This window comes from Leuciscus leuciscus, assembly GCF_965113295.1.
Source record: "Leuciscus leuciscus genome assembly, chromosome: 25".
In the NCBI taxonomy this organism is placed as follows: domain Eukaryota; kingdom Metazoa; phylum Chordata; class Actinopteri; order Cypriniformes; family Leuciscidae; genus Leuciscus; species Leuciscus leuciscus.
This window is the reverse complement of record NC_138724.1, coordinates 18419897-18447475: the sequence shown is the minus strand read 5'-3', so window position 1 is coordinate 18447475 and position 27579 is coordinate 18419897. Positions and strand designations below refer to the sequence as shown.

General features: G+C 43.8%; 1 protein-coding gene across 3 annotated transcripts; it reads left to right on the top strand.

Moving 5' to 3' along the window:
* Nucleotides 1–598: 598 nt before the first annotated feature.
* On the top strand, nt 599–26942 carry LOC309490856 (interferon-induced GTP-binding protein Mx3-like). Of its 3 annotated transcripts, XM_082160134.1 has the most exons (14): nt 599–774; nt 10277–10473; nt 14297–14419; nt 14529–14639; nt 21364–21518; nt 21602–21740; nt 21854–22052; nt 24729–24825; nt 24920–25042; nt 25597–25729; nt 25851–25994; nt 26116–26192; nt 26303–26512; nt 26598–26942. In XM_082160134.1, the coding sequence occupies exons 1-14, from the start codon at nt 683–685 to the stop codon at nt 26826–26828; spliced, it is 2031 nt and encodes a 676-aa protein (XP_082016260.1). In that variant the 5' UTR covers nt 599–682; the 3' UTR covers nt 26829–26942. The 3 variants fall into 3 exon arrangements, with proteins under 3 accessions (XP_082016260.1, XP_082016262.1, XP_082016261.1); XM_082160136.1 differs by lacking the exons at nt 599–774; nt 10277–10473; nt 14297–14419; nt 14529–14639 and adding an exon at nt 18749–18845 and having other exon boundaries at nt 26598–26938; XM_082160135.1 differs by lacking the exons at nt 599–774; nt 10277–10473; nt 14297–14419; nt 14529–14639 and adding an exon at nt 20122–20289 and having other exon boundaries at nt 21348–21518.
* The last annotated feature ends 637 nt before the right edge of the window (nt 26943–27579 follow it).

Sequence of the window (27579 nt, the reverse complement as noted above, 5' to 3'; positions counted from 1 at the left end):
ACAGCATGCCATTAAAAAAATAAAATAAATGGTAGATTTCCTGTTGGGCGGAGCTAATGTCTGTGGTGTGAAAGTTGTCCGGCTTGATGAGATTTATATATGTGCAAAGATTGGTGACCGTAGCTGAAAGGGGATATTGTTAAATCTGAACAACCTGTGTTCCAAATTTGAAGTTGATATCCACTAGATGAAATACATCTCCCATTCATTTCCAATACAGTCATTGTTGACCTCGAACAAATACAAGTGTGACTATTTTTTTCAGGACTATTTAATCTTTTCGAATCATGTCATGATTTGTTCACTCAGCAAGTGTCAAAACCTTTATCAAGTTTCGTACCATTCCGATGAAGTGAAAATTCTAAAGAAACAAAACGTAAAACTTTTCGGTCAAAAATGACTGAACAGCACCAGAGGGTTAAAAGTGTGCAATATAACTCAACTATCTGTCACGTGTTCTACCTGTGTCTGCTTGCATTTGCATTCTTAACATGGGTGTGTTTCACTATAAATTCAGTCTGAAATATAGATTTCAACTCTTTTTTGATTTCTCTTCAGCATCACCATAAATGCTCTATTTTGCTGAAACTTAAATTATACAATTTATAAGAGGCATCTACAACTAAGAACATTATCTTTTCTTAGAACTGACTTTTAAATTTTTTCCTTGTTTATCCAGAAAATGTCTACTTCAGGCTTACTTTCTTTATTCTCATCTCCTGATCGAAGAAATGCTTATGATGAAGAAGATAGTGATAGTTCTCAAAACGAAAGGTTAGTATATTTTATTTGCTTATTATTAAACTAAAACTGATTTATTTAGTTTTATATATTGTACAAGCTGTTATGTCTTGTTATTTTCTGGTTATCTAGATGTAAAAAAAGAAAAAGAAAAAAAAATGCATTTATATACAAGGCAATGTAAGTTTATTAGGGCAGGTCACTTGAGTGTACTATAGACCTTATTCAGAGAAGCGCCAACAAGGCTGGAATAGACTTACAGTTTTTTCAGTGGCATCCACTGTAGATCACTTATAATTTTCCACAGCTCATGTTTTTTTACTACTTAAATTTTTTCTACTTAAATATATTTTTGCAGTGTTTCAAAACAATTTAGAACTATCCAAAAACACATTAAATAACACAACCCTCTGAAGGGATGGATGTCTATCCCTCATACACTGTAAAAAAAAAAATCGTAAAATAACGGTAAAAAGTCTGGCAGCAAAGTTGCCAACCACTTACCGTTAAATTACAGCAAATAATCATTTCACAAAATTAGAGGCAAAAAATACAGAATTGACTTTACGGTCAAAATTAATTAAATTACAGTACATTACTGTTGATGGCTTATTAAACCATGGAAAAACGGATAAATGATGTCAAATTACATAAAAAGAACATTTAACTTTCAGGTTAAACTGTAAATTTAGTGTTTTATAAAGTTATTTTATAATAATGCTGTCTATCTACAGTAATTATCTTTTAATATATAGTTTTTCTGTGTAAAATAACTATGAAGTTATGTATAAAAATGCAATAAGTACATAAATTCAAATACAAAGTTTGTACATTTACAGTTTTAATTTTTGCAGATCCAATTTCACAACTTTGACCAATCTCTAATTAAGTACTTAATAATAGCAAATGTACAATCAATTTCTGTTAAATTAACTAAACGTACAAGTACAGAATACCTGCACATTTACAGTATTACTCATTAAACAAACACTGAACATCAAGATACGTGAATGATACAAGCTTAGTATATAATTTAGAACATGTAAAAATATCCACATTAAAAGGCAATTGCTGTATACCTTTATACTCTAATATTTACACATTTACAATTACATTTTATCCAAAGTGACTTAAAATTAAGTGCAGTGACATGTCCCAGTTAGTGTAGCACAGTGCACAATTATTATTATTTTTTATTATTAAAACAAAGATTTAGTATTATTGGGTCAAGTGTGTATGAAAAGATGGATCTTTAGCAGTTTCTTGAAAATGTGTTGAGTTGGGCAGGTCATTCCACCAGCAGGGAACAGTCCAGGGAAAGGTCAGTGAAAGTGATTTTGTGTCTCTTTGGGATGATGGCACCACAAGGCGCCGTTCACTTGCAGAACACAAGCTTCTGGAGACACATAGATCTGAAGCAGTGAGTTTAGGTCTTGCTGCAGCATTTGGATCAGTTGCAGAGATTTGACTGATGCTGGAAGAGCTGCCAGGAGAGCATTACAATAGTCCAGTCTGGATAGAACAAGAGCTTAGACAAGGAGTTGTGTGGCTCCGACAGGAAGGGCCGGATCTTTCTGATGTTGTATAAGGCAAATCAGCAGGATCGCATGGTTTGGCTGAAACCATAAGCAGTTCTGTCTTGGCAAGGTTGAATTGAAGGTGAAGGTCATTCATCCAGCAAGAATTTTCCATCAGGTAGGCTGAGATGCGAGCAGTAACCGTCAGATCCTCTAGCTGGAATGAAAGGTAGAGATATGTGTCATTAAGTGGTAGGAAAAGCCATGTTTCTAAATGACAGAACCTAGTTACAATACAAAAAAATACAAAAATTAAAATAAAAAATAGAAGGGTGGAATCTAACACAATCGAGGTCTTACTCAAGCAAAACCAAACCTTGTGCAGCTACAGTGGCCTCACAAGGATCAAATGAATATTCACATGGGAAAATATAGTATAAAACAAATTAAATTTTCTGCCACTTTTAGTGCAATCATATGGAATCAGAAGACTCGGCCATTACGATATTTTAAATTACTTCTTCCCATACCTTGTTTGCCATGATCATTCTGCTTTCCACTTGACCTGAAATCAGAAAAAATTTATATAATATTTTTACCAACTCAGTATTACATTTACACATGTCAGAATATGTTCCACTGAGACAATGCAAAACCTCAACTGACTATGATCTGGAAGCTGAGCAGGAAAGGCTAACAGTGAAGTTTTGAGCTGAGACACCTAGGGGTGTAACTGTCTGTTAATCTGGATCAATGCAATTTTCATAACCAATGATCAAAAGTATCCTATGAAAAAGGCTACTATGATGACCCCAGGCCATCCAAAATGTAGATAAGTTCATTTCTTCATCAGAACACAAACATTCTATCAACTTTAATTTTATAAGCCTAATATAATATGCACATGTATGCATTCTATAGCTACGTGTTAACAAGCAGATGCAGCCAGAATATGCAATTTATCATGTTGTGTTCATATTCAAGTCGCCTGCTTTCCTGTATCATCAACAAGTACAGTATTTACTGAATTAGTTTTCTTAACAGTCTTGATAGCCACGTTAACCCTTATGAAAATTAACTATGGTTTAAGCACAAAGAAAAAACAAACAAACAAACAAACAAATCCATGGTAGGCCTATTTGTAGTATAACTGTGGTTCCCTTTCGTCAGCAGGGAACTCCGACGCCTCGTCGGGGGAGTTCCCCTGACGAATTGGGATCACGCTAGGGAGCCAATTGCCTTCGAGAGAGTTAAGAACGAGCCAATGAAGAGAAACTGAATTGGCATGCAAAATTTGCATTCCAATTCAGTCGCGGCTCGATGATTGGTGTGTCGGGGCGGCCTGCGCTGGTCCCCAGCGTCCCGCCCCGGTCCCATTCTTCCTGGAGGTGCATGAGGAGTTGACGAAGTCGTGGATGGCCCCCTTGGCTGCCAGACACAGACCGACTCATTCCTCCTCCCTCACCACTCTGGATGGTGGAGCGGTGAAGGGATACGAGGGAATCCCCCCAGTGGAGCGGTCGGTTGCGATGCAATTGTGTCCTAAGACCGCTTCCACTTGGCGGGGTGCCCCTTCACTCCCCTCCCACGCCTGTAGGTTCTCTTCCGGTCACCAGGCCAAAGCACTTCATGACATGCAGCAGGGTGGTCCCGACCCAGGGGTGCTGCAGGAGCTGCGTGTGACGACAGACTTCGCCCTCCGGGCGACGAAAGTCACCGCACGTTCTCTGGGACGGGCGATGTCCACTTTGGTGGTCCAGGAGCGCCACCTCTGGCTTACCCTCGCAGATATGCGGGATTCAGAAAAAAGTAGATTTCTGAATGCCCCCATATCCCGAGGGGGCCTTTTCGGCGACGCAGTGGGGGACATCGCCCAAGATTTCTCCACTGCCCAGAAGCAGTCTGAGGCGCTTCGGCATGTCCTGCCCAGAAGGCGGAATGCTGCTGGTCCGGACTGCTCGTTGCCGAGGGCGCCCTCCTGCGGCCGCCTCCGCTCCTCCTTCTGGGCAGCAGTCCAACCCTAGGAGGCAGCGTGCCGGTCGTAAGAGGGCTCCCCCGCCTGCTCAGCCGCCTCCGACCCCCAAGAAGAAGTCCAAAGGGAAGAGGCGTTCCTGAGACGGGCGACCCGGAGGACCGAAGAGCTGCTCTTCAGGAGGGGGCCTCTGCTCCTTTCCTTCCCCCGGTGGAGGGCAGGGTGGAGGATCCTTTGTTGAATTTAGTTTTTTCTGTTCCGGTACCCAAAACCTCATTAAAAGAGCAATTTCTTCCTCCTCTGGGTCATTCACGGTTGGGACTGCTGAACAAGCAGTCTCTCCCGTTCGAGAGTGGGACGTCAGTGTGCGCCACCCTCGGGTCTCGCCACTCTCAGTCCCCTCTCCCCAGCTGTCAGATAGCAGTGGCGCCTCCCCGGTCACGTCACTCCTGTCTGCCGCTGGTTGGGAAGGCACGCGGACCAGCAGCTGCCCTTGGGCCTCGCTCCCCGTCTCCTCCCCTTCCCTCGACAGGCCACAGCCCGCAGCAGAACACTCTCGGGTCTTCTCTGCCGTCTGTCCCCCGGTGGAAGCAGGTAGGCATTGTCCAAGTACACACCCAGACCCCGCTCTCGGCCGCTACAATGCCACCGAAGCCGTGTCCCTGCCTTCCACCTCGCTACCCCCCCCGTGGGTACGCCGGCGGGGCGGGTGGGCTCGTTGCGGCGGTTTCTCTGAGCCTGGCTAGCGCTCCCGAGGCCGTCGCGCTGGCTCATCCGCACCATCCGGCTCGGCTATGCAATTCAGTTTGCACGCCGGCCTCCCAAGTTCAGGGGCATCCACTTCACCCGTGTGCGTCCGGTGGATGCTCCTGTCTTGCAGAAAGAGATTGACGCCCTGCTGGCGAAGGACGCGATCGAGCCGGTCCCTCCAGCCGATATTAGGTCAGGGTTCTACAGCCCTTACTTCATTGTACCCAAGAAAGGCGGCGGGTTACGGCCAATCCTGGATCTGCGAGTATTGAATCGGGCCCTGCACAAGCTCCCGTTCAAGATGCTCACACAGAAACGCATTTTCGAATGCATCCATCCCCGGGATTGGTTTGCAGCGATCGACCTGAAGGACGCATACTTTCATGTCTTGATTCTTCCTCGACACAGACCATTTCTACGGTTTGTTTTCGAGGGTCGTGCATATCAGTACAAGGTCCTACCCTTCGGGCTGGCCCTGTCGCCCCGTGTCTTCACGAAAGTCATGGAGGCAGCTATTGTTCCCATGAGAGAACAAGGCGTTCGCGTCCTCAACTATCTCGGCGACTGGCTCATTCTGGCGCACTCGCGAGATGTGTTGTGCGATCACAGGGACATGGTGCTTCGACACCTCAGTCAGTTGGGGCTTCAGGTCAACTGGGACAAGAGCAAACTCTGCCCCATGCAGAGGATCTCTTATCTTGGTATGGAACTGGACTCGGTCGCTCAGACTGCGCGCCTCACGGAGGAACGCGTCCAGTCAGTGCTCAACTGCCTCAACTCTTTTCGAGGCAAGTCAGCGGTCCCACTGAAACAGTTTCAGAGGCTCCTGGGCATATGGCAGCCGCAGCCGCAGCCGCAGTAACGCCGCTCGGCCTGTTGCATTTGAGACCGCTCCAGCGCTGGCTTCAAGATCGAGTCCCTGGGTGGGCGTGGCAGAGCGGCACGTTCCGGGTCAAAGTCACCCTGCACTGTCGCCAAACCTTCACCCCTTGGTCGGATCCTGCGTTTCTACGGGCTGGAGTGCCCCTAGTCCAGGTTTCCAGGCATGCTGTGGTGTTCACAGATGCTTCTGTCAAGGGCTTGGGGGCCACGTACAAAGGGCATGCAGTCTCAGGTCTGTGGACGGGGCCCCAGCTGCATTGGCACATCAGCCTAGAGTTGCAAGCAGTACGCTTAGCCTTGTGTCGCCTCAAGGGGCTTCTCAAACACAAGCACGTACTGGTCCGTACGGACAGCACTGCGACCGTTGCGTACATCAACCGTCAAGGTGGTCTACGCTCCCGTCGTATGTCGCGACTCGCCTCCCACCTCCTCCTATGGAGTCAGAAGCATCTGAGGTCGCTTCGTGCCGTTCATGTTCCAGGGGAGCTCAATCGTGCGGCCGACGAGCTTTCACGGCTGCCTCCCCTGCCAGGAGAATGGCGACTCCACCCCCAGGTGGTCCAGCTGATTTGGCGAATTTTCGGAGCCGCGCAGGTAGACCTGTTTGCCTCTCCGGACACGACCCATTGCCAGTGGTATTACTCCCTGACCGAAGGAACTCTCGGCACGGATGCCCTGGCGCACAGCTGGCCCCGGGACTTACGCAAATATGTGTTTCCCCCAGTGAGCCTTCTTGCACTGACCCTGTGCAAGGTCAGGGAGGACGAGGAGCAGGTCCTTTTGGTGACCCCGTATTGGCCAACCCGGACTTGGTTCTCAGAACTCATGCTCCTCGCGACAGCCCCTCCTTGGCCGATTCCTCTGAGGAAGAACCTCCTTTCTCAGAGACGGGGCACTCTGTGGCACCCGCGTCCAGACCTCTGGAAACTCCATGTCTGGTCCCTGGACGGGACGCGGAGGTTCTAGATGGCCTGCCTCAGGCAGTGGTAGATTCCATCTTTTCAGCTAGAGCCCCCTCTACGAGGCGCCTCTACGCTTTGAAGTGGAACCTGTTCGTCGACTGGTGTTCTTCCCACGGGGAGAACCCACAAACTTGCCCGATCAGAGTCGTGCTCTCCTTCCTACAAGAGGGGTTGGAGCGAAGGCTGTCTCCCTCCACCCTCAAAGTGTATGTTGCCGCAATAGCCGCACATCACGATGTAGTTGAAGGTAAGTCCTTGGGGAAGCACGACCTGGTCATCAGATTTCTCAAGGGTGCTAGGAGGCTAAATCCACCTCGCCATTTGCACCCTGTACCCTCTTGGGACTTAACTTTAGTGCTTAGAGCGCTCCAAAGTCCTCCTTTTGAGCCTTTGCCGACAGTAGAGCTTAATTTGCTGTCCATTAAGACAGCGCTCCTGTTAGCATTGGCTTCTTTCAAGAGGGTAGGGGATCTGCAGGCATTTTTGGTCGACGAATCGTGCCTAGAGTTCGGGCCTGGCCTTTCTCATGTTATATTGAGCCCCCGGCTCGGATATGTGCCCAAGGTTCCTACCACTCCCTTCGCGGACCAGGTAGTGAACCTGCAAGCGCTGCCCCAGGAGGAGGCAGACCCAGCCCTAGCTTTTCTCTGTCCCGTCTGGGCCCTCCGGATTTATTTAGACAGAACGCAAAGCTTCAGGACCTCAGATCAGCTCTTTGTTTGTACGGAGGCCAGCAGAAGGGGAAGGCTGTCTCCAAGCAGAGGTTAGCCCACTGGTTAGTGGATGCTATCACCAGGGCTTATGAGTCCCAGGGTGAGCCCTGCCCACCCAGGTTGCGGGCTCACTCCACTAGGAGTGTTGGTGCTTCCTGGGCTCTGGCACAAGGCGCCTCGTTAACAGACATTTGTAGAGCTGCGGGCTGGGCGACACCGAACATGTTCGCTAGGTTTTATAGCCTACGTGTGGAACCTGTTTCCTCCCGAGTACTCGCTACGGCCAGTATTCAGAGGGAATAGGTGTGTCGGCTTGCGACGCCATTCCGTGAGCGGATACATGCGTCTTTTTGCTCCGCTGGTTACCCAGCAAACGGCTAACCTCGTGAGTTCCTCCATCACCCCCTCCGGTGCCAGGCGTTGCGGACCGCCAGCACCAGGTCTGCTGCCTTCAGTAGGAGTTCCTAGTAGACTGGGTGTCTTTTCCAGTGGTCCCTGCGGCGACCCATGATTGCCACGTGCAGTTCAGCCGTGTCTTCCCCTTGACAGACTCATTCTGTCGTCCTCGTTAAGTACGCTCCTCACTCCTCCGGACTGGGACTACCTTCAAGAACTGCCATATGTTTTACTACCCTACGTGGTTAGTACATGTGTGTATTTGTGGGCCTTCCTCTAGGCGGCCTCAGCTTCCGCAGCGAGGTGGTGACCATAGACCTGCATTATATGACTGACAGACAAGAACGGTTTGACCTAAAAATATCAAAATTGAAACTACTGCGGAAACAAAGACACCTACATCTTGGATGCCCTTGAGGTCAGCTAAAACATACCAAAATTTTATTTCAAAGTGAACTATCTCTTTAAGTGATAAAGAGCAGTTGCAAATGTTGCATGCTTGCATGCTTGGTATCTATGAACGTCTAGGTTATGTATGTAACCCCGGTTCCCTGAAGGAGGGAACAGAGATGTTACGTCAGAACTGAACGGACGAATTGGGATCTCGCCTCAGAGCCCAATCAACTTCGAACGTAACTAAACGAGCAAATGCACACTGGCTTGCAAGATTTGCATTGCAAACTCCACCCCACAAAGCGGGTATATAAGGAAGAGCGAGTGCAACGCACATTCAGGTTTTCAATGAGGAGCTGAGCCGATGACCCGGCTGCTCAGTGGTGATACAGCAATTGTGGCAACAGGATGTAACATCTCCGTTCCCTCCTTCAGGGAATGGGGGTTACATAGGTAACCTAGATGTTCCCTTTCAGTCAGTCACGTTCAACGTTACGTCTGAACTGAACTAACGAATTGGGATCCCAACCAAAGCGCCACTATTGCTGCCCCTTTCAGTGCTCTGTGTAAGCCACCTGATCCCCCCGCACGTACTGGGGAGGAAGATGGGACAGGGCTTACGCAGAAAAGGTTGATTACTGCTGTTCCGCTTGACCCGTACAGTAAGACTATTGGATAACATTGGGAAAGCGTGCCTTTTTCAAGCAGAAAGGGTCTTGCACACTTATTTCCTGTCACATTCACATGCTCTCAAGTGGCCAAGACCACAAGTGTGGGTATTTGGACAGGCCCTGTACTGTATCTGGAGCGTACGATCACACTGGTGTGATTGAAACTTTCAGTGCATCACGTGATCAACTGCTAAATTCAAATGTATTTTCGCATGTTGGCGCTATAGACCCTTTTCACATTTCCGGGTTTCTCAAAAACGGAAGTCGTCATAGTTGGTTAAACTTCTATAGTGGTGAATGAGAGACCACATTAAGTATATTTAACTATGCTCCCATTTGCTCAAATAGCAAAAGAAAAACTCCACAATAGTGTTTTCACAACTTTCAAAAGGAGGAAAAAAATAGAGAGAGATTGATAACGCCAGTCAGAAGAGAGAAAGACTTAAATTTGACCATTCCCCCATAGCCGCTCTATTAAAAACACCCTCACAGCTGCAGCTTTAACTAGTTTCTTGTAGTGTTATAAAAGTAGGCTACATGATAAAAAATAAAAAATAAAAATTGCAGGATTTACAATTTAGTAGATGTCCATTAAACAGTCTGTGAAAAGGGTGCTGTGTTATGTGACAAGCATGACGCGTCGCCATGGAAATAATAAGGTGATACGTTCTAAAATAACAGTTACCTTAAAAAACACACACGCTGGGGGCTCAGCTAAAATATTTTAAACTGAAAGGGTTATTTATGTCAATTATGATAACTTTATATTGTAATTATACATACGTCCATGCAAGCTTTGTGGTTTAATTGATGGTATAATAATACAATAAATGTTGATTTGGTTTTTAATGCTTATGTTCATAATCATTTAAATATTAATTAAACTCCAAACAATAATAAACAGATCTTAACAAGTGTACAATATTGTATGCATTTATTATTTTAAGTATTGAAATAATCTTGTCCAAGCTGCATTTTGCTCCCAGACAAGATATTACAAAGGGCATAGTGCCCTCAGACGACCACACTGGTTACCACCAGAGAGATCCCCTGACTGGATTGTAAAGCGCTTTGGGTGTACAGTAGTACATATGAAAGCGCTCTACAAATGCCTCATTCATTCATTCGCTAATAAGATTATTTCCAATATATTAGAAACAAAATATTTTTGAAGAAAGAAAACATATAGCATTAAGCTGAATTAATGCCTAAAAACTGAATTAATACTGTGCAATAATGAAATTTGTTTACATACAAATGTAAATTTTTATCTTTACAGTCAGCAAATGAAGGGAGCAGTTCACAGTTATTTAGAGGAGAGCATTCGTCCATACATTGATCTGATCGACACTCTGCGGTCAGTTGGCATTCAGAAGGACTTGGCATTACCGACTATTGCAGTGATCGGAGACCAGAGTTCTGGGAAAAGCTCTGTGTTGGAAGCGCTGTCTGGAGTTGCACTACCAAGAGGAAGCGGTGAGGACTGGTTTACTCTCCTTTGAAATTGGAAATTCATATAAACACAATGAACATTTTAGGTACACTACACCTCTCCAATTTTGCTCTATTGCACTTCCAGCAAGGTATGATGGATCCATGAATTCAAATTGTATATGCCAAAGTCTGACCCTACCATCTGCATGTCACAGCAGAAAGTTGGTCTGGCAGCAACAAACCACTTATTCAGATATTTGCATCAACAAGCAGGTGTAAAGGTAAAGTGGTTACTAGATCAGTATAATGCATGAGACACATGCAGTTCATATTCAAGTTCATGGAAAATTTGCAATTCAGATGTTTTTGTTAGGATTAAATAGTTGTTTCTTCATTTAAAATGGTTTCTGGAGTCTGGCAGAAGATGTTGTTTTTGGTCTTTTAACTATGGGTAGTCAACTCTGTTATTGATATCAACTCTGTTACCATCAATGTCAACTCTGTTTGTTTTAAGGTTTTGCTTTAAAATTATCATTATGTGTGTTTTATTGTCAACAAATTGATCAGAAGCTGATTAGCATACTAGTATTCTTACTACATGGAATTTGAAAGGATTTTATTCATTTTTAAAGCTATGTTTAGTGAAAATGCACACTGGCAACTTTTCAGTTATTTTTACTCTAAAACAAAAAGTCTCTATCTTATTAGGCTTAAAGTTGAATTAATGGAAGACGAGACAAAAGTTATCTTAGGGAAGACATGGTTTTTAATTGTGTTACATATGTTAACTGTATATGTGACAACAGAACTGACAGCTTTTTCTGTTAGTACATTGCTTTTCAGAAGGAATATTTTAAATCTTACAAGTTTAAGATCAGCAAATATTGAAAATATGAAATTTAAAGTGTGTTCCCTGAAAATAAAAAAGTTTAACAGAATAATTATTCCTATTTTGGTTTTCTTTTACATTTCTACTTGAAATGTACCCGCAATTCTGGAACGGGTCTTATGTTCAAATTGAATTCTGAAGGCCTGTTCACACCAAGAACCATAACTATAAAGATAACTATAACGATAACTATATTAGCGACCACACCAGTGGACAGTAATGTTCTATTTATTATAAGTGCACACTGCAGTTTTGTAGTCTGCCACTTTAAATGCTTGAGCTCGTAACCCTTGTGCATTCATTAAAAAAAAGTTACACATATAGGTCCATAGTGGACAAAAATGTCCATGCCAAAAAACTGTCATACAAATTTTAAGCTTGGGAGCACAGACTTAAGTTTAAAACAGAACAGAAAACAGGAATAAAGCGAGTATTTGCTTTATAGGCCAAACCTGAGAAAATGGCACCATCTGGTAAAATTTTTTACAAATTAAAATTTTGAAGCCTTGCCAACAGAACAAATATTGCATCATTTTATAGTCAAATGGCCCTGGGATTAAAAATTGCAGTTTTAATGGGTTTCAATGCGGACATTTTTGTCCAAAAGGAGCTGAGAGGGAATATTTTGTGTAGGCTACCTAGTGCAAAAAATATTTTTAAAGGAAATGGGGCTGAAATAGTAAATTCCAATAAAAATACACACCTGTGCCAAAATTCATGCAGTTGGCATTTACAGAATAAAAAAAAAGTTACACATAGTGTAATCCATAGTGGACAAAAATGTCCATGTCAAAAAACTGTCATAAAAATTTTAAGCTTGGGAAGACAGACTTAAGTTTGGTCTCATTTTAAAGAAGACCCTTGGCAGATTATTTCTGAAGTTAAAAAAGTGGAAAAAAGTGAAAATAAAAGAAAGAAAAAGTTATAGAAGTTTAAGTTTATGAAAATGATTTATGAACATTATGAATTATTTTATATAGATTATATATTTTATGGAACATGTTGAGCTCTAAAACTGATAGAAATTCAAAGCCATAAATCTTAACAAGTTGTGTTCCAAATCTGAGGATGATATCTTAAAAAATGAGCTTTCGGTAAGATTTTTTTTTGGGCGCAGTAACAAATTTTCCACATTAGATGCCAGCAAAACTCCACTGGTGCACACAGTGGCTGGATTTTAGTTTTGCAGTTGAGTTTTTCTCTCTCAAATATTACAAGCACACACGCACATTTTTTTTTATTACACACATACAAACCACACTCTGACATCCATACCAACACACACAATTATCTCTGCATAATATATCCTATTGGCTCTAATATGCCGAAGCAGAAAACAGGATATTTGCTTTAGTAGTAAGAAAAATAGTAAAATAATAATAATTTTGAAGCCTTGCCAACAGAATGCATCATTTTATAGTTAAATGGCACTGGGATTAAAAATTGCATTTTTGTCCAAAAGGTGCTAAGAGGATTGTGTACCTAGTGCAAAATAGATTTTTTAAAGGAAATGGTGGTGAAATAGTAGCCTGGTCCTACCAAGGGGGTAATCTATTAGCCGGAAACTGAAGCTTCCCCGGGGGCCACCATTGATTAGCAGACCATCACCTACTCTTAGCATTCCATTGACTCCCATTCATTTTGGCGTCACTTTGACAGCGAATAACTTCACATCTGAGACGTTTAAAGACTCCATTTGTCCATTATTTATTTCTAAAGAAACACGAAAATGTATAAAAGGCTCCATTACCTTGTATCTTACGGTATGGCCCCGTAGAAGCAGTTTTTGTAAAAATAGGCTAACAATTGCGTCATAACCATGCGACTCTCTGTATATTACCGTATAGACAGGAGGAGAAGGGGACGTGGAGGCAAAATGACAAAATAATTAATCAGAATACTTAGCATAAGTTGCTCCTGCTCCTAGCTCATGGACACCTCCTACTCACGATCTCCATCTCTGCAAGTTTCGGAAGGGAATGATTCAGATTTCTCTTGGCACAGCTACTAGAAGACAGACGGGTTGCTCACGTCACATCTACGTCGTCAAGCTCACATTGCGCACGAGCTTCTCCTCCTGTCCATACGGTAATTTCTCTACTGTGCGACAGAGAGTCGCGTGGTTATTATGACGCAATCGTTAGCCTATTTTTACAAGAATTGCTTCTACGGGGCCATAACGTAAGATACAAGGTAATGGAGCCTTTTATACATTTTCGTGTTTCTTTAGAAATAAATAATGGACAAATGGAGTTTTTCAACGCCTCAGATGTAAAGTTATTCGCTGTCAAAGTGATGCCAAAAGGAATGGGAGTCAATGGAATGCTAACAGCAGGTGATGGTCTGCTAATCAATGGCGGCGCCCGGGGAAGTTTCAATATTTTATGAAACACTGCCCCCCTGGTTTGAGTCTGCGCAGTACGCTCAGCCATCAGGAAGTGAGTGCTTCTAATTGACTTCACTTTTCTCCGTTGAATCCAATGGGGTCGCTGTGTCCATTTCTTTTACTGTCAATGGGTCCTACCAGACTCTTGTACAAGAGAGTCTGGCCACTCCCCATTGAGAAGCGTTAACTTCCTTGAAGGCGGGTACTCTGTTGTAGTTTAAAACTATTGGATCTGCCCAGAGCCACTCTGGATCTGCCATAACCAATTGGGCCGTAGAAAACCTGTGAATGTACCGCAAACCCAGACGACGTACTGAAGGAAAATGAAAATTGAGTGGAAGTACGTAGGAGGGCGAAGCCAGGCTAGTGAAATAGTAAAAATCTAATAAAAATACACACCTGTGCCACATTTTATGCAGTTAGTATTAACACAGGCAAAGTGATCAAAAAAACAAAACTGAAAAAGACAAAAATGTCCATAATGGATTCTGATTGGCTTTCAAAGATTTTATAGTTTATCAGCTAAAAAAAAAAAAAAACATTCTGAAAGTGAGTTTTCTTGGTTGCTAACTGGACTGTGTTTGTTATAGGAATTGTCACCAGATGTCCACTGGAGCTGAGGCTGAAGAAGGTTACTGGTGGAGCCAACTGGAAGGCTGTTCTATCCTACCGTAAAAAGAGGACTGAATTTGTGGATCCGTCATTTGTTGCAGGTTTATAAACTGCTTGCAGTCTCTTTTGCGTTCTTAACTTGATGTTTTTTTTGCAACTGACTCGAAATTATCAATCTTACAACTGAATTAAAATTATTTAATTTTGCAGGTCCTATTAAAGCCAGCAAATTGGCAAATGGAAAGGTAGCACGTCCAACTTATGATTTGAAGAAATTTGAATTTGGAGATCCTTCATTAGTTGAAGAACATGTTGCAGCAGGTTAGTAAATCTGCAGGAAAAATCCTTTCTTTTCAGAGTTCTTAGAACATAATATAGAGATCAAAATCTCAAGCTGTAGTCACAATCAGTAAATAAATATAAAAATTTGTTTTGTCTTATAAAATTGATGGCTGTTGTCTTGGATGCTGATTCAGTCAATTAAATGTATTATTCCAGTTCATCATATCACTGCACAGAACTCATATTGCATAGCAATATCCGGTTATATGAAGGGCTATAGGTGCATGTACGCCATGTCGTAATTACGAGATTCTGACTTGTAAAAAGCACCTGTCCTCATAGAAACTCGTAGAGCTTCGATTTCGACCAAATTACCGCTTTACCCCCTGACTGCTGTAATTCATTTTGGCATTGAAAGTGTTGCCATAGAAACACATAATTCTGAGTCTGAGGACATGTCCCTTTAAGGCAACTTATATCTCTTTAAATGGGAAAATCTCCAAAACTGTTTGCAAAGCTTACGATTAAATCTCATATTTGAAATCACCAATGAAATTTGACAACAACTGTCTCATAAATTTTATTTCTAAACGCTTGTATCATGACAAAAATATCCTAAGCATGCATCTCATAACACTGTCTGTTTCTATAGCAATTGGATCTTCTAATGGCAGCTGCAGTGACGCAATGACTTTACCAATCGCCGATTGACTCTTTTCCTTAAAAGGTGACGTAACCTTTCGTGGTCACTACGAGTTACATTGTGACGACAAATGGGGTTCCCAGTCTAATCACGCCACCTTGGCTGTCTTGCAGTGCCCTGCGTATGTCTGAGATCCCTTTCGTGAGACTGGCACGGACAATGGACTCCTACTTATCACAGGAATACCAAGGTACACTGGGAAGCATATCTCATTTGAATATGCAATCAGTGCCAGAATACACATATGACCCGGAGGGAGCTGCATATGGAGAATCACTGGGGTGTCCAGCCGCAGGTGGAATATTTCAACCCCAGGGTTGGCAAGGTGGCTTGCCGAGGGAAAGACTTACAGTGGAAATACACACGTGGGGGTCGCCCAGAGGGGGAACCATGCACATGGAGGCACCTGGTCAACGCGAAAGCTGCCAATGGCATAACTCTGGCGTTGACGTCAACAGCGCTGGAAGAAACTCAGGGCTTATTAGGCTCAACTGAGGAGAATATCGCATGTATCCCGTCCGTGGAGAGGATTGGCGAGCAAGCGAAGACACCTGAGCAGAATCTAGTACTGGCTGGTTGAAGCGAGTACATGAGTAGAAACTGGTTCCACTAGGAGATTGTAGAATCTCACAAATGTGTTGGGTATCGCCCAGCCTGCAGCTCTGCCGATGTCTGTTAGTGAGGCGCCATGCGCTAGAGCCCAAGAGGAGGCCACACTCCGGGTGGAGTGGGCCATCACACCAAGGGGGCATGGTCGACCTTGCTGCTGGTATGCCAAAGCAATGGCGTCCACTATCCAGTGACACAACCTTTGCTTGGAGAGAGCCTTTCCCTTCAGCTTCCCACCATAACAGACAAAGAGCTGGTCTGAGTTCCTGAAACACTGCATTCTGTCTACGTAAGCACGGAGGGCGCGTACTGAACAGAGCACTGCCAAGGCTGGGTCTGCCTCCTCCAAGGGCAGTGCTTACAGGTTCACCACCTGGTCTCGAAAGGGAGTGGTGGGAACCTTGGGCACGTATCCAGGCCGGGGTCTCAGGATCACGTGAGAGTAGGCCGGGCCAAATTCCAGACATGCTTCATCAACGGAAAATGCCTGCAGGTCCCCTACCCTCTTGATGGAGGCAAATGCAACCAGGAGCGCTGTCTTTATTGACAGGAACTTAAGCTCCAGTTGATTGCAGAGGCTCAAAGGGAGCACTCTACAGGGCAGTTAGAACCACTGAGAGGTCTCAAGAGGGTACGAGAGGAGGGCGAGGAGGATTCAGTCTCATCGCTCCTCTCAGGAACCTGATGAACAGGTCATGCTTTCCCACGGACTTACCTTCAACTGCGTCGTGATGTGCGGCGATAGCGGCAACGTACACTTTCAGGGTGTAGGGAGACCTTCGCTCCAACCCTTCTTGCAGGAAGGAAAGCACAACACTGATCGGGCATTTCCTGGGGTCTTCTTGGCGAGAGGAGCACCAGGTGACGAAGAGGTTCCACTTCAACGCGTAGACATGTCTCGTAGACGATGCTCTAGCGGAAGTGATGGTAGCCACCACCGCTGGTGGTAGGGTACTCAAACCTGCCTCGTCCCGTCCAGGAGCCACACTTGGAGGTTCCAAAGATCGGGACAAGGGTGCCATAGGGTGCCCCCGTCCCTGAGAAAGGAGGTCCTTCCTCAGAGGGATTGGCCAGGGAGGTGCTGTTACGAGGAGTACTAGTTCGGGGAACCAAGGCCGGGAACCAAGGCTCCTTGTCCTCCCTGATCTTGCACAGGGTCTGTGCAAGAAGGCTCACTGGGGGAAACGCATATTTGCGGAGGCCCCGCGGCCAGCTGTGCGCCAGTGCGTCCGTGCCGAGCGTACCCTCGGCCAGGGAGCAATGGGACAAGTCGTGTGAGGCAAACAGGTCTACCTGTGCATCCCCGAACTGATCCGAAATCAGCTGGACCGTCTGGGGATGGAGTCTCCATTCTCCAGGGAGAGGCTGAAGCTGTGAGAGCTCGTCAGCTGCACAGTTCAGGTCTCCCGGGATATAAATGGCTCGAAACGACCTCAGATGCTTCTGACTCCATAGGAGGAGGTGGCGGGCGAGTTGTGACATACGGCGGGAGCGCAGACCACCTTGTCGGTTGATGTACGCTACTGTCGCGGTATTCTCTGTTCGGACTAGTACGTGCTGACCCTTGAGCAGTGCATGGAAGCGGTGCAGGTTGAGACGTACTGCCAGCAATTCGAGGCAATTAACATGCCAAAGGCCCCCCCAGCTCCTATCCAGGAGCCCGCTGCAGCATGTACATTGCACATGGCACCCCAGCCCGGGGCATTGCCACCGACCATAGTGAAGCGGACTCCCCTGAAGCGGGGAGGAGACCGTGTGAACTGAATCGCATAGCCAAGCCTGATGGTTCTCGCGAGCCAGTGGGACAACTTGGGAAGCTCTAGCCAGGCTCCCAAGAACTATACCAGCGGGGTCATGCGGACCACAGACGCGGCCTCGGGGGTGCAGCAAGGCAGAATGACCGGCCCGGACGTGGGTGGCATAGCGGTCCGGTGTGGGGGCACGGTCATTAGTCACATCCTGCCAGAGGAGGCCAGGGAAGGACCAGCCCCCACGGGGGCGTGCTCTGGCAGGGGTCTAGCGACAGAGGGGGATGAGAGTGGCGAGGCCCTTGGGCGGCACGCGCACTGTCGTCCGAGAACTCTGTGAAAGAGGGGGACGAGAGTGCCCACAGGCAGTTCTTAACCGCCCAGAAGCAGACTAAGGCTATCAAACATATTCTGCCCCGACGGCCCGCTGCTACCTCCACCCAGCCGTCGGCACAGAATCCTCAGCCTACTCCTTCCCGTGGGCAGCGCGCACTGTCATCCGAGAACTCTGTGTGCTCAGAGATGGGTATGTCAGTTCTTTATTTAACCACTTTAGGGTGCTGCTCGTCGTGGGAACGAGCAGCGGGGGTGGGAAAACCAAGGATTCTCCACCGGGGGAAGGAGTAGGCTGAGGATTCTGTGCCGACGGCTGGGTGGAGGTAGCAGCGGGCCGTCGGGGCAGAATATGTTTGATAGCCTTAGTCTGCTTCTGGGCGGTTGAGAACTTTTGGGCAAAGTCCTCGACCGCTCCGCCGAAGAGGCCAGCCTGGGATATGGGAGGAGTGTCGAGGAACCGGGTTCGCTCGGCCTCTCTCATATTGGCTAGGTTGAGACACAGGTGTTTCTCCTGGACCACGGCTGTGGACATCAGTTGCATCGCAACAGAGCGTTCAACCTGGGGAACCACAGTGTACCCTTTGGCAGCAGCCTGGTCGAGGGCAGGAAAGGTGGAGAAGGTCGCTGAACGATCACGGGAAGACAAAGGAGTCTAATGAGACAAAGGTATTGGGGTTGGACGCCGACGGGGATTGGCGGCCGCACCCAAAAACCAATCGTCCAGCCACGAACGCACTGGGCAGAGCAGAGGGCTCCACTCTAACCCAATGGCTGCGGCTGCCCGGGAAAGCATGGCAGTCAACTCAGGATCCGACTCGGGCAGTGCTGGCATAGGCAAGGCAAGGCAAGGCAAGTTTATTTATATAGCACATTTCATACACAATGGCAATTCAAAGTGCTTTACATAGAAGAAATTAAAATAATAAAAAGAAATAAGAATAATTAAAACAGTTTAGAAAAATAAAATAAAATACAGTAGAGTAGAGTACAAACAGTCGGACGAACAGCGGCACAGTGCTCATTCAGTAAATGCATAGCTAAACAGATGTGTTTTGAGTCTGGATTTGAATGTGACTACTGTAGGAGCACGTCTGATCTCTTCTGGAAGCTGGTTCCAGTTGCGGCTGGCATAATAGCTAAAAGCCGACTCGCCATGCTTAGAGTGAACCCTTGGTATTTCTAGCTGATATGATCCTTATGATCTGAGTGATCTGTTGGGTTTATATTCAGTGAGCAAATCTGCAATGTATTGAGGTCCTAGGCCATTGAGTGATTTATATACCAGTAATAATACTTTAAAATCAATCCTAAATCTAACTGGGAGCCAGTGTAAAGACCTGAGGACTGGTGTGATATGTTCATATTTTCTGGTTCTGCTCAGAATCCTGGCGGCAGCGTTCTGTATGAGCTGCAACTGTCTTATGGTCTTTTTGGGAAGGCCAGTGAGGAGTCCATTACAATAATCCACCGTGCTGGTGATGAAAGCATGCACAAGTCTTGTCTGGGAACAAAACATCTAATTCTTGCAATATTTTTCAGATGAAAGTATGCTGATTTAGTTATTGCTTTGACATGACTACTGAAACTAAGGTCTGACTCTAGTGTCACACCAAGATTCCTGACTTGATGTTTAGTTGTTTGACCCCTAGAGTGAAGGTATGCGTTCACCTTGAGAACTTCATATTTGTTTCCAAACACAATGACTTCAGTTTTGTCTTTGTTTAACTGAAGAAAGTTTTGGCACATCCAACTGTTGATTTCATCAATGCATTTGCACAGGGAGTCAATGGGGCTGTAATCGTTAGGCGATAGGGCTAAGTAGATCTGTGTGTCGTCTGCATAGCTGTGGTAAGCAATTTTGTTCTTTCTCGTTATTTGGCTCATTGGGAGCATATACAGGTTGAACAGGAGTGGCGCAAGAATCGAGCCTTGAGGGACTCCACATGTCATGGATGTCCACTCAGACTTATGGTCTCCTATACTCACATAATAACCTCTCCCATCTAAGTATGATATACCTCTCCCATCTAAGTATGATGCATACCCGAAGGCGGTAGCGCAGCCGAATCGTCATCTCCCAAGGACTCCTGCCCACCTTGTGATGCTGCAACAGACATAGAATCGTCCTCTGGAGCACCAAATGAAATCTGCGGGGCATCCAAAGACGAAGCCGCAAAATCAATTGGAATGCTCGCGGGTTGCAACGCTGGAGAGGGGGGGCGTGGGCCGAGGAGGAATCGTCAACGCTTTGTTCCACACCGTCACCCTCAGGTCACCCTGGCCACCAGCCGAAGTACTACCTCTCGTGGAGGCAGTAGATTGGGATGTGGATGAGGGGACTCTCCCTCTGACGAGGTCATTGAGTCTCGACCGGAGCGTTGCGATGGTCATGTTCCCGCAATGAGAACATGACTCATCCACAAACGCTGCTTTAGCATCATCAATGCCCAAACCCGCAAGACAGCGATTGTGCCCATCAGAGTCGGAAACAAGTTGGCCGCAACCAGAAGTGCACGGGCGAGACATCTTTAAAAAGACATGCCACGCGCAAGCTCTTTTGTGAGAGGAAATGTCTCCGCAGAGTGTTGAAGCGATCAGGGAGATGAACACACAAACACTGGCAGATCACTGCACAGATCAGCAGGGAATGTGCACTCGCCGGCACTTGCCGTCACACCAACACCTGGAGAGAGAAGCTCGTCTCGAAGAGTAGAGATGATCTATGATCTCAGGATGGCTCCGAAGCGAAAACATATCTGGATGTTGCCGGCGTACTTCCTTATAATACCCACAAGGTGGGGCGTAGTAACGCTATGCAAATTCCGCAGACCCATGGCATTTCTTTGCCAATGGCTCATTTTAATTCTCGAAGAGGAGAGGCTTTCTAGGCGAAACCCCATTCGTCGTCACAACGTAACTCGTAGTGACCACGAAAGGGAACCGTCTTTATGTATATAAAGTCTTTGGTAGAACGTATATATACAGTATACATACAGTATATGGATCATTGCAGTGGAATTGATTCATATTGTCATTAGCATATTGATAAGCTAATATTAAGAGAAATGCAGAGTATATAATTATTGGGTAAAATAGTGTTTTTAATTTTTAACATTTTAAATTTTTATTGATACTTTTGAGTACTGAATGAAATATGTTTAATTAAAATTATGAATTTAATTAAGCATATTTTATTCAGTACTTAAAAGTATTAAATCATTGTCTCTAATATTTAGCCTACTGTTTCTTCAAAGGGGGGGGCCATTTCTATCAATGAAAAAGCTAAAGGGAAGCTTCAGGCTCATGCTGCTTTAAAGGACATATTTTTTATAAACACAGTTAATTTTGCAGTGTGTGTGTTGTACAGCCCAGAATGAGCTGGCAGGAAAAGGGGTAGGAATATGTGATGAGCTCATCACTTTAGAGGTCATGTCACCAGATGTGTGTGACCTCACACTGATCGATCTACCTGGAATTGCCAGAGTCCCAGTAAAAGGACAACCAGAGGATATTGGAAAACAGGTGAGCAGCATGATCTGATTTTGCACACCACATTTTAGTACCATAGACATCCAGTTTTAAAACTATGTCTTCATGTCTTGCAGATCAAACTTCTGATTATGAAATATATTGAGAAGCAAGAGACTATAAACCTGGTAGTGGTTCCTTGTAACACTGACATTGCAACAACAGAAGCATTACAAATGGCACAAGAAGTAGATCCTGACGGCAGAAGAACTGTCGGTAATGAAGCAGATGATCCGAACACAACATCTAATAACATTAAATATCTTTGATGATTTGAGGCTTCAAATCATCAAATGCACTTTTTAAAAGAAAATGTTTCATTCTCACAGCCATTTTGACCAAGCCAGATCTCATAGACAGGGGAACAGAGAAGGACATTCTGGACATTGTCCACAACAAAGTGATTCCTCTCCACAAAGGTTACACCATGGTGAAGTGTAGAGGACAACAGCAGATCGATGAGAAAATTCCTCTGGAGGAGGCGACACAAATAGAGAGAGATTTCTTCCAAAACCATGACTATTTCAGGTTACAGACTATATATTTAAGAATATAATTCAACTTTTAGCATGTCATTTCTGAATTCAAATTAATTTTATGTTTTTAGGTGCATACATTCAGGGTGACACAACTGTCCTGATAAAAGTAAATAAAATAAAAAACTTAAGACTGAAATGAATGAAAATAAAACCTTAAAGATGAACTGAACTGAAAAAAAAAACATTAATAACGTGTTGTTTATGACAATTAAAAGTAAATTACACCAAAAAAAATTATTAAAAATATCAATATAGCTTTTTTTAAAAGCAACACAAAAATTGCGTTTGTTAGTATAAGAACGCTGGCAATTCTGATGACGTCACTGGAATGGTAGGACCTGCGAAGGTATATGGCAGCTGCAACTGCAGGTCCTATACACACGAAAATGAGTCATTTTGGTTAGGCGTTTGAGCCTGTGAGGGACAGGCCAGTAGTACTGACTACCACCACAAGGAGGACGATCAGTTTCAGGCTCCACCTACAGTACAGGACCGTTTGGGGGGAGCGGCGCGCGCTGTATCGATTCGAGTTGAACTCCCTGCATCAACAATGTTTCCTGACACGATGAACATCAGCTAGCTTCAGGGTGAGTAGAGAGGGACATTGGATTCTGTTGACAGACCTGCTGCGGTTTAGTTAGCTGCTAGTAAACGCATTATTTAGGCAGCTGGGGTTACGATACATTTTCACAGGCTAACGTTACCTTTGACAAGGAAACCAGGCTTTATAGCGTTCAACAAAACTGAGACTGACACACTCGACATTCATTGAAATTGAGTCACAAAACCAAGCTAGATACCAAACGATCCAACCTAGGTAAAGAGCTAGCAGCTAAACACGTTGGAAGCACTTTTGTCAAACTCCACAAGCTAGCCACCACTCCGACCATATAAACTGTATAAATAAATAATGACTCCGACGATATTACAGATCGATAATAATGCGTTTACTAGCAGCTAACTAAACTGCAGCAGGTCTGTAAACAGAATCCAATGTCCCTCTCTACTCACCCTGAAGCTAGCTGATGTTCATCGTGTCAGGAAACATTGTTGATGCAGGGAGTTCAACTCGCAGAACTAACGTTAGCTGCTAGGTCCATAGTAAGAGGTATCTGTGTGCAGTAACCGGCCGTGCAGTATTTTGATTTTAACATTTTGCGTGCAGCTAACTGAACAAGCGATCCCATTGGATGAATTCGTCCAATCACATTTGCCATTTATCTGCCTTGACTTTCTAAAACGCACAGTACCTCAACCATGTGTTAGTATTTTTCTCTAAATGCACACGACATATATAAGCAGTCTCTATTTAATAAAATGCATAATGTGCTTGTATACAATAAATGAGAGTGCATGACAGGCTACTACAGCCCTCCAACCTCCCACCACATTTCCCTCTTATAACACCATGAACCACTATTGCTCCATTAATAATTGACTATGTACATTGCAAATACAATCTGGATCAGTAGCGGTTTTTGGCACGGGCGAACCGGGCAATCGCCCGGGGCGGCATTTTTGGGGGGGCGTCGTCGCCGGCACGAGCAAAAAAAAAAAAACATGCGCCGCGAAGCGGTTTTCTATTATCTATCATTTCACTGTGTGGGGAATTGACAAATTTGCGCCCCCTGCAGCTGCAGGCGCCCCTGAGAAGATGCCGTGCAGGCGTGCACAGAAGCTGTTTGTTTGAGAAGGGGAAAGGGGAGGGGGCGCGGATGACAGTTCAAGCGGGCGCTCGAAGCGGGTCTCGCCCAGTAATTCAATGTAGAACCGCCACTGATCTGGATCATACCTGCATTACTTTTATTTCGTGTAATTTACAACGTAACGGCGTTGCATGCTCGTAGTTTCTTTTGCACTTGATCAGTGAGGCGAATCGATACAGCGCGCGCCGCTCCCCCCAAACGATCCTGTACTGTAGGTGGAGCCTGAAACTGATCGTCCTCCTTGTGGTGGTAGTCAGTACTACTGGCCTGTCCCTCACAGGCTCAAACGCGTAACCAAAATGACTCATTTTCGTGTGTATAGGACCTGCAGTTGCAGCTGCCATATACCTTCGCAGGTCCTACCATTCCAGTGACGTCATCAGAATTGCCAGCGTTCTTATACTAACAAACGCAATTTTTGTGTTGCTTTTAAAAAACGCTATATTGATATTTTTATTTTTTTGTGTAATTTACTTTTAATTGTCATAAACAACACGTTATCAATGTTTGTTTTTTTCAGTTCAGTTCATCTTTAAGTAGTTTGGCATAATCTTTTGTAAATATTTCTTAGGAAAAATATTTTCACAAGACATGAGATTCGCTGCTTATTAATATTCTTGGAAAAAATTCTTTTGTCCACAAAATCATATAGCCATGGCAAAAAAAAATCACAGAAAGAAGCCTTGCAGACCCTTAAGACTGTATCAAGGTCAATAAAAGTCTCAGATATATTTCACCTTTATGTGACAAGGCAAGTTAGTTCAGATTGTAAAATTGTAATATGTGGTATAACTCCCCCCTTTATTTTTTTTATTTTTATTTTTTATGTTAGATTTTTGTGATGTTCACTTTGTCCATTTTTTTTTTTTTCAAGAATACCTGTTTGCCAAGCTACAGTAGGCTATATGAGCTAAAGTAAACCCCATCTAAACTAAGGGCCTTCTCTTGTTCTACTACAGAGACCTCTTACCGTCTCTAAATAAATTGAGTGAGGGTAAAGCGACTATTGAATGTCTTGCTGTCAAGCTGACTCAGAATCTTGTTGATCATATCAAAGTAAGTTTGTAAATGTCTCAAACTAAACTCCTAAATGTGGTGAACTGCATTTGTGGTTTCTATAATCAAATTGTTTCTTACCTATCTTTGTCAGAAATCACTGCCACAGCTCAGTCAGCAGATTAAAAAAATGTTGTGGGATGTGAAGAATGAGCTTAAGGATTACGAGACTGGACCACCAGAAGATCTTAAGGGAGCCAAACAGTTCCTCATTGAAGTAGGACCTCAAGTCATCACATCTTCTTGCTTAGGATAATTATGATTAGGGTTTCAAGCTGCTGGAACCCTATGAAATGGAATGTAAACATTTCTTAATATGCATATTGTGAAACAGACAGATCCTTTCATCCATAAAATTAGCAGCCCTTTAAAAAGATAAAAACACAGAATACAGAAAAAAAGTCAAAATTGTGAGATACATATTTTTTGTGTTTGCAAGAAAGAGAGTCAGAATAACAAACTCACAATTCTGAGAAAAATTTGAATTGCAAGATTTTTTTCTTAGGAAAAAAAGAATGAGAAAATATTAAATCAGAATTGTGAATAATATTTTTTTTAAATTACCTTAACGTCAAGTTAAAAGAAGTAAATGTTTGAAAAGCAAGGCTCATTCTGTTTAAATCCACTATGCTTTGTCTCGTGCCTTGTGTGAACAGCCCCTGAAAATGTTCTCTGTTCAGATAATACCTCTTTTACCTCCTCAGAAGATTCACTTTTGCTGTATAATGATATTGTAAAAGGCTAATGAAACATTTTTTTTTTTCTTCACAGACCCTAAAAAGATTCTGTGATCAAATCAACTCTTTATCATCAGGGGAACAGATGAGTGAGGAAAATTTGTTTGTACAGCTTCGGGCTGAATTCAAGAAGTGGAATGATCATCTTAACAGCACAAAAACATCCTGTCAGTAAATTTACAATATGCTACAACTTTGAATTCACTGTTGATGTTGTTTTCTTAGGGTTCTAATAAAAATGAAAAAGTCAGTTAATTTCATAAGAAATGCATTTTGTTTCCAAAAAAGTCAGCAATTCAAAAGACTTGAGCCAGAAAAACAGAGGCAGGGAACTGCTCGGATTCAGTAACTACAGAGTGTTTGAGTCGGTTCTGCAAGAACATGTGGCCAAACTTAAGAAGCCAGCCATTGAATTACTCTATACCATCAAAGGTACCATCACAAAAGACTTTATGGTTATTGTAGAGAGCCAAAAGATTAGATCACCAATTTAATGACATTAATAGTTTTAACAAATGTGGCTGTTTGTCTTCTTGATGTATTTCTCCTGAAGACATCATCATCACACATTTGACTGACGTGGTGAGTCAGTGTTTCAGGAACTACTCTTTCCTTCAAAACACTGCTAAGGTAAATATTGCTTCTAATTGGTGGAAAAACTAATAACTAAACTAAAACTAATCCAGTTTAATCAAGTTTCCTCGCTACTTTTTCATTTGACTTTTTCATTTTGCCCATAGGACAAAATTAACAACATTCAGTTAACCCAGCAAGAAAAGACGGAGCAGAGGATCTCAGAGCAGTTTGAAATGGAAAACAGGGTCTACACTCAAGATCCCATCTACTTGAAGGTCTTGAATGAGATTACGAATGAGAAGTTTTCAGAAGATCAGTTACCCTTCTTTGACAAAAAATGCAAGTACAGTAATATGCTGGAGGCGTATTATGAGGTAGATATTCTTATTTTTCAGAAACAAATAGCAGTGCAGTGTATGTGTATGTGGAAGTAACTTAGTATCTCTATTCTTCTTTCAGGTTGTGGTGCAGCGAATGGCTGACCAACTGCCCATGATGATCTTATTTTTCATGTTGAAGCAGACTGCTGAGCTCCTGTCTACTGACATGTTGTGTTTACTGGATGGGGCAAATGTGAGCGAGCTCTTGTTTGAGGACTCTGAAGTCAGCAGAAAGCGCAAAGACCTACGAGAGCGCCGGAATCGTTTGAGTGCTGCTCAGGAAGAAATTAGCAAATTTTTTACTGACTAGAGGGTATTTTCTGAAAATACATATAATGTATCTACGTCAATCTTATAATGTATCTGACAACTTCTAAATAAACATCCATTTTCCATAAATAAACCTATACAATTTTCTTCAGAATATTAAAATATACATACATGATTGTTTCCATGTTACTCACAAAATGGGCTAAAGCAGGGCCAATACATTTTGTTTTCTAAAATAGCTAAAAGCCTCAGTGCGTTATCTACAAGTTAGGGTCTAACTTAAGATTAGGTCTAACTTGAGATTGAATGATTTGTTTGGCTCATATAAAATGTTTAAATATATGCAATATATATATATATATATATATATATATATATATATATATATTTATAATTATTGAGGGCCAGTGAAAATGATGGCAGTGCATGTATAAGATTGTGTACACTGATGCAGTGAATAGCATTCAATCACTGTAGTTCAGCGAGTATGTAAGACTGGAGTCAAGCCGTCTTGCTTAGAGAAGGTATACTATCTGAGAAATCAAAGGACATTTCTGAAAATTAACATTTGAACTCTCTCTTGCGAAATTAGCATCCCCATCCGAGACGCAGTCACACTGTGTTGATCACCTCAGTATTGTCTTAAAGGTCCCATTGCATGAAAATTTCACTTTATGTGTTTTTTTAATCTTAATATGAGTTTCCCTAGCCTGCCTATGGTCCCCCAGTGGCTAGACGTTTTGATCGGTGTAAACCAAACCCTGGGTGTTTTTGAGAAAATGAAAGCTCAG

Excerpts from the sequence above, each read along its gene's own strand:
- LOC309490856 (XM_082160134.1), top strand. The coding sequence starts at position 683 with ATGTCTACTTCAGGCTTACTTTCTTTATTCTCATCTCCTGATCGAAGA. Across the intron at positions 10,474-14,296 it reads TGCACTACCAAGAGGAAGCG|GAATTGTCACCAGATGTCCA; the intron begins GTGAGGACTGGT and ends TGTTTGTTATAG. Across the intron at positions 14,420-14,528 it reads GGATCCGTCATTTGTTGCAG|GTCCTATTAAAGCCAGCAAA; the intron begins GTTTATAAACTG and ends TTAATTTTGCAG.